General features: G+C 38.3%; 1 protein-coding gene across 2 annotated transcripts in view; it reads left to right on the top strand.

Moving 5' to 3' along the window:
• LOC144215423 (breakpoint cluster region protein-like) overlaps nucleotides 1–5,939 on the top strand; it is a 31,092-nt gene extending 25,153 nt beyond the window's left edge. Inside the window, exons 14-23 of one of the 2 annotated variants that reach the window (XM_077744347.1) lie at nucleotides 2–76; nucleotides 767–864; nucleotides 949–1,080; nucleotides 3,292–3,351; nucleotides 3,429–3,538; nucleotides 3,628–3,767; nucleotides 3,865–3,999; nucleotides 4,079–4,184; nucleotides 4,769–4,931; nucleotides 5,013–5,939. In XM_077744347.1, coding sequence (XP_077600473.1) covers nucleotides 2–76; nucleotides 767–864; nucleotides 949–1,080; nucleotides 3,292–3,351; nucleotides 3,429–3,538; nucleotides 3,628–3,767; nucleotides 3,865–3,999; nucleotides 4,079–4,184; nucleotides 4,769–4,931; nucleotides 5,013–5,102 — 1,109 coding nt within the window. In that variant the 3' untranslated portion in view covers nucleotides 5,103–5,939. Of the gene's footprint in view, nucleotide 1; nucleotides 77–766; nucleotides 865–948; nucleotides 1,081–2,315; nucleotides 3,130–3,291; nucleotides 3,352–3,428; nucleotides 3,539–3,627; nucleotides 3,768–3,864; nucleotides 4,000–4,078; nucleotides 4,185–4,768; nucleotides 4,932–5,012 lie in introns of those variants that run through there. The other variant, XM_077744348.1, reaches the window with a different exon arrangement.
• The last annotated feature ends 553 nt before the right edge of the window (nucleotides 5,940–6,492 follow it).

Genomic DNA, 6,492 nt, shown 5'->3' on the forward strand with positions numbered 1-6,492 from the left:
GATGACGAATCATCCGGACTGTGCGGCTTCTTGAATGTGATTGTGCACTCTGCATCGGGTCTCAAACAAACCTCAAGTGAGTGAAATGTTTTTTCTTCGTCCTGCAGTTAATTCCTCCTACGTCTACCAGGCTTGTCAACTGGAAGAACAGCTGCAGGGAAAAGTCGGATTAGTCAGGAACACTGCGTACACATTCTTTAAGCTTCTCTCACTCTTTGCGTCAACTCCAAGAGAGAGCCTTGACATAACATAAGAAAATTTAAATGAACTATGATTACGATGCAGAAACACTCAAAAATAAATTGTATCTAACCTTATACTAAACTTAATTCAAATTTTGGTTTACATTTTGATACCTTTTTCCTCTCCCGGGTTGGCTCTATTGGCCCCGCCTCCTCCCTTAATTTCAGATGCAACCTATCGAGGGTTTTTGCTTTTATTTTCCTTTCAAAATTTTCAGAAAATGATGCACACAAATGTCCTCAAAATCGGATAACGCACGACCACTTGCCATTAAGAAGTAGTCTATACTCCTCTCGTATTAGCGATTGCTCCGCCATTCGCACTAACGGGAAAAACACTGAAATTTTTGTTACTCGTATCTCAAATTGCTCGTATGTCAAGGTATTACTGGAGTTGAAACGTTATGAGGAGAATTTTCATAACATTTATGTACACAAAGCACCTCTTAGCTACATAAAATAGCAAGACCAGTTAGCATTGTTTTGCATTATTAATACCTCTCTAATTTTATTGTATCTATCAGACCTTTACTGCTCTCTTGAGGTGGATTCTTTTGGCTACTTTGTCAACAAAGCCAAAACGCGTGTGTACAGGGACTCGACTGAGCCTAGCTGGAATGAGGTGAGACTTTTAGAGGGAGACAGGATCTTTTGGTTGTGGACTGTTTTTTGACCATTCTGGGCTGTCTGCTGGTTTCTTTGCAAGGAGTTTGAGATTGAGCTGGAAGGCTCCCAGATGCTCAGGCTGCTCTGCTACGAAAAGTCTTGCAGCAAGGCCAAGCAGAGTAAAGAAGATGGAGAGATGACGGACAAGATTATAGTTAAAGGACAGATTAAGGTAGGTTGTCTAAGTTTGTCCACTTAAATATGTGGAGACCTATCATCGTGTATGGATTTGTTGTTTTTAACATTTATTTTCAAGATGCAATGACGCTTGATTGGACAATAATTTTGGGAGCAAAAGGAAAACCAGAAAAAAATCTGAAACTGTCATTTTATTAATAATTAGTTATCAAAAAAAAAGAGTAAAATTAAGTAAAATAGGTTCGTTATTGTCATTTCTATGACTTCTAGCTGTTGGTTGTTTGCAGTGGTGATTGGTCATATTTGTCATGGTTGGTTTTTACATCGTTCTAAAAATGGGGAATAATTCAGTAAGTAAACTGTTTTTTTTTAATCAAAACAAGCACAAATTATGTACAGATTTTTTTAAACAGGGATTCTGCAGTTCAAAAACTTGACGTAATACCAAAAAAAATGGAAATCATTAGACTCCCCACCCCAAAAAATCTGTTACCAACAGCTGTCAGACCTAAAACTACAAAAAAAAGTGTTCATTTGTAATTTAGCATGCTGCCTTATTCAGAAAATGTCACAAATAAAAAAAAAATGTATATTTGGACCACCAAATGTGCAGTTTAAATAGTACTATAAAACTAAAGCACATTGTGAAATCGCCCCTTTTTTGTGGAATAGCTTCACTGTGGCGATTGATCTGCTTTGCTGACCCCAAGCTTTTTTTTTTTTTTTGTCTAATCATGCCTGTGGGTCTCTTGGCCATTGAAAAAGAAGCGACGTGTGTGTGTTAGCTGGTGGGTCACATCGGATTGACCTTTAATAGAATGTTGTGACAGAGGGTGGATTAGACTTTGGCTTGACCAAATGTAGCCGTTGGCATTGGTCCAGACAGAGAATGCCGCAGGGGAGGAAGACACAAAGCCCCCTTTGATCCACTGGTCAAGGGATTTCCCAGTTGTACCATGAGATGGTGGGTTACAACTTTGTCTGCTTTGGAGGAAAACAAGTTTTGTTTTCTTACAAATGGGAAATGAGCACAATAAAATCAAACTCTGTTTTGATGAGTGCATTTTAAAGGGATTTCTTGGCATGGTGCTCAATACATTGATCGCTAAGGTACTATTGGTAGATTGCATTATAGTGAGTTTTGATCCAAGGATTGGATTTGTTAGTAAAATTTGATATTGGACTTTGCTGGGAACAGCGCCACCGTGAGTTCGAGCATGATTACTACCTACACCAAGCATATCATCAGTATACATAACTGCTGTGCTCTGGAAAAAAAAGGGGAGATGGCGCAAAGTTGGCTCCTTGAAAAGTAGATTTCATCTAATTTTCAGAACCAGTTTATCCTCATTAGGGTAGTGGGGGTACTGGAGCCAATCCCAGCTGTCTCTGGAACACCCAGAATTAGTGGCCAGCCAATCGCAGGAGACAAACAACCATTCACGCTTAAACTCACCACTAGGGGCAATTTAAAGTGTCCAATCTGGGGAAAACATGCAAACTCGGCACAGGTGGATTCCAGAGTTGTGAGATCTTTGAGCACTTTGGGCGTAGAGCGTCCATTTGCTTTCCATCGCCAGATTGCCATTGAACACTTGTGACAGTGAGAAGCAACAGCGGGCGTGAGCATGCCGATAATGAGGGTAGGAGGGGATTCGGAAGTAATCTCTCCAATCCAAGTACAAGTAGAACAACACAAAGGCACTGTGGCTCTATTCCTTTTTTCAATCCTGCTGGAATAAGCACTGACTGCCTCACAATGATTTTAGAAAGTCGAGTAAACGTCGATCTGGGCTTCTTTTGATGAAGTTTTTTGACAAGTCATGCAAGATGGACATGTTTGGGACTTTGGTTTTTAGTGCAGGCTCGTTGTTGTTTTGCTTTAGGATAGATAGATGCAAGGACATTTTGGAAAGTTGACAGATTCATGCCAGGAAGGATGAGCGAGTGTTGTCCCGTTGAGGAAAGTGTTTGTCAGATTGTCTCTGGATTGGAGGAAGAGGTCGATATGGCACCCGGGAAACCCGCGAGTACTGGAAGCCGTCTTTGGGACAGAGTCTGTAGTAGTCTGCTTAGACCCAAGGTAAACACACATGGTCCAAATCCATGGATTTGCATAACATACGTTTGTGTCCTTCCATTGTAATTCACTAAATACCTTCAAAATCACTATAATTTGCTGAATGTTAATTTTTCATCAACTATTTTGAAATAAAAAGGACACTGTATTGTTGTATTTTCACAGTTGGATCCCCAAAACTTGCAAAACAAAGATTGGCAGAGGACAGTCCTGGCTACGAATGGGGTAAGTCAGACAAGACAAAGTGGCTTAAATTTAATCTGTTGTCATGTTTAGAAGATATGTTTCAATCTTTCTTTTAGGTTGAAGTAAAACTTTCAATGAAGTTTACCAGCAGAGAGTTCAGTCTCAAGCGGATGCCTTCACGGAAACAGTCTGGCGTCTTTGGGGTGAAAATTAATACTGTGACCAAGTAAGTTATTCATTTATCACACGCAAATGTCGTCGGTTAGCCTGTTGAATTCGGTTTGCTAAGAGTTTTTTTTTCCTGTTCTGTTGCAGGAGGGAACGCTCCAAGGTTCCCCTCATCGTGAGACAGTGCGTCGAGGAGATTGAGCGTCGAGGAATGGACGAAGTGGGCATCTATAGGGTATCGGGTGTGGCCACTGAGATCCAAGCTCTGAAGGGGGCCTTTAATATGAGTGGGTTTCACTTCAATATGGCTTGAACATAAATTGCATCTGATCTGATGACATTTGCGCTGTAGATTTTTACTCCCTTTTTCTGTCCTCCTCACAGACAACAAGGACGTATCCGTCATGATGAGGGACATGGACGTAAACGCCATCGCCGGCACGCTCAAGTTGTATTTCCGCGAGCTGCCCGAGCCTCTTTTCACGGATGAGTTGTACCCCAACTTTTCTGGAGGCATAGGTCTGTCCATTACTAATTCAACTTGATTATTAAGCACTTTTTTGTGTGGGTTTTAAAGAAGTATTATGTCATTCTGCAGCACTTTCTGACAGCGTAGCCAAGGAGAGCTGCATGCTCAACCTGCTGCTCTCTCTGCCTGAACCCAATCTGGTCACTTTTCTCTTTCTGCTTGATCACCTGAAAAGGTAAAACTAACATATGGTGTGTTCTGGAAATAGATGAACGGTTATGTGACTGATTTTCTGTGGAGGGTGTACAGCAAGGATGTCAGATTCAATTTTGGCGCGGTCCATGTCGTCCTTGCGGTTTATTTAATGGAAAAACGTGCCAGTTTTTATCTAAAAAATGCAAATATTATATTTTCTTTACATTTTTACACTATTTACAATAAGAATAGAGGAAAAAGTGAGCTTTTTAAAAAAAATTCAAATCAAACATTATTTTTGGATTGGAAAAAAAAAGGAAAAATGCGTTCCAATGTTTGTTTTTAAATGTATTTTTATTTTTTCACGCCTGTTTCCAAAGAAGTGTAAAACTTTAAACATGGTCTTTTTATTTGTCATTTTTTTTCATTTAAACACATTATTTTGAATTAAAAGCTTACGTTTTAGGGAAATAAAAACATGATTTTCCAAACCGACGTGCCGGGCCGTATCTGGCCCTCAATCCGCCTGTTTAACACCTCTATTGTACATTTAGAAACAAAAAAAATTAACATCCAACAGCAACCAAAAGATTTAACCCCAAATCCTTTATGTCCTCCAAAAAGGGTTTCTGACAATGAGAGTTGTAACAAGATGTCCCTGCACAACCTGGCCACAGTTTTTGGCCCCACTTTGCTCCGTCCATCCGAAAAAGACAGCAAAATCACCGTTAACAGTTCCCAGCCCATTTCCATGAACGACAGCTGGTCTCTAGAGGTCATGGCTCAGGTAGCGTACACTCGGCAGCCGGCCAACTTGGAGTGAAAAGCCAACTGCTCACCCCCATCTTTGTCCATTGATCTTCTTTAGGTTCAAGTCTTACTCTACTTTCTTCAACTGGAAAGCATTCCGACACCTGACAGCAAACGGCAAAGCCTTCTTTTCTCTTCCGAAGTATAGCCATTATTTTTTTTAGGTGGGATGACTGATGCACAATTTTGCCACTAAGTGGAGCCGTCACTTCACCAGTCCAAGAATGCAACATACTGGTTTTATCACTAGATTGTATCTTTTTAATGCATTCAATATTTTTTTTTTATATTTTATGTTTATTGACACAATTCATCCTTCATCCGCTATCTACATATTGTGGATTTGTAACATTGTCGTTGCTTTAATAATCTGCCATGGTGGAATAGTGGGATATAATTGGATGGCAGTATTTGGCTCATAAATATTCGTGCCACAGATTCCTGCTGATAACCAATGAAGCAATCATTTAATTTTGTTTTTATGTCAACTTTATTAGAGTTTAAGTTGGAGATGGAAATGTGTAGTTAGCACTACAACATGCAGGCATGTTGACAACAACTGAACTGGAAGAGATTAGATTTATTTGTCATATTTAGATAGTATATTTTAGTTATGTCTTGCTAAAATGCTTGAATTATTTTTTTTAATTATTATTAGTTGTCTGTGTTTTTTAAGCCTTTTTAGTCAGTTCATTTTTTTGTTGTTGTCCGTAATGTAATTGGTAGTTTTCATTCCACTTTTTGGAAATCTTAGCAAATGTTCTCATATTCAACAACACTACTACTAACAGGCCAATTCCAGTATTCATTTGAAAAATGTATGACAATATACAGTGTTAAAATGAGTACCAAATCATTCCAAGTACTTTAACATCTGTTTGCAGAAATGTTTTATTTTTTATTCCGTGGATGTTTAAGACTGCTTCTAGTGAACACTGACTAAACTGTAACATTTCTGTAAATAAAGAATTACTTGACAACCGGATTTCATTGTAAATAGTATCTTTTTTAATAAAATTGATGGAATTCAACTTGCATGTAAAAGGCAATTTAATCCAGAATTAATTGCACGTGTAAAACACAACGTGGCCTTCTCATTTAAATCTTTGGTGGTCCAATCACTCTTGTCATGTGACCTTTCATCTTTTAATCCACAAATTCCTGGGAATATAGTACAGTATAAAAAAAAAAAAAGATTAAAAGCCAGAAGGTTCAATAAATAGAGCCAAAAGTAAAGTTTAAATGAGCTCAATGTCATGATTAAACAATAAATTGTGCTATATTCGTATTGTTTTATTCTTTGTATGTTAAAATGTCAATGATATCAAAATTATCAATACCAGTCACATTGGGATTGGACGTTTAAAACAGTCAATGGCACTTTATGATCATTCAATGCCAGCTTTCTAACTTCAAATATTATATCTAACATCTATTGCATAACTATTAATAACTACATATACTACTCCTCTTACTAACAACCACAACACACACTTCTATAACCTCAGTTAACATAATTGTAACATTTGACTATGAAT

Source organism: Stigmatopora nigra, chromosome 22 (assembly GCF_051989575.1).
Source record: "Stigmatopora nigra isolate UIUO_SnigA chromosome 22, RoL_Snig_1.1, whole genome shotgun sequence".
NCBI lineage: Eukaryota > Metazoa > Chordata > Actinopteri > Syngnathiformes > Syngnathidae > Stigmatopora > Stigmatopora nigra.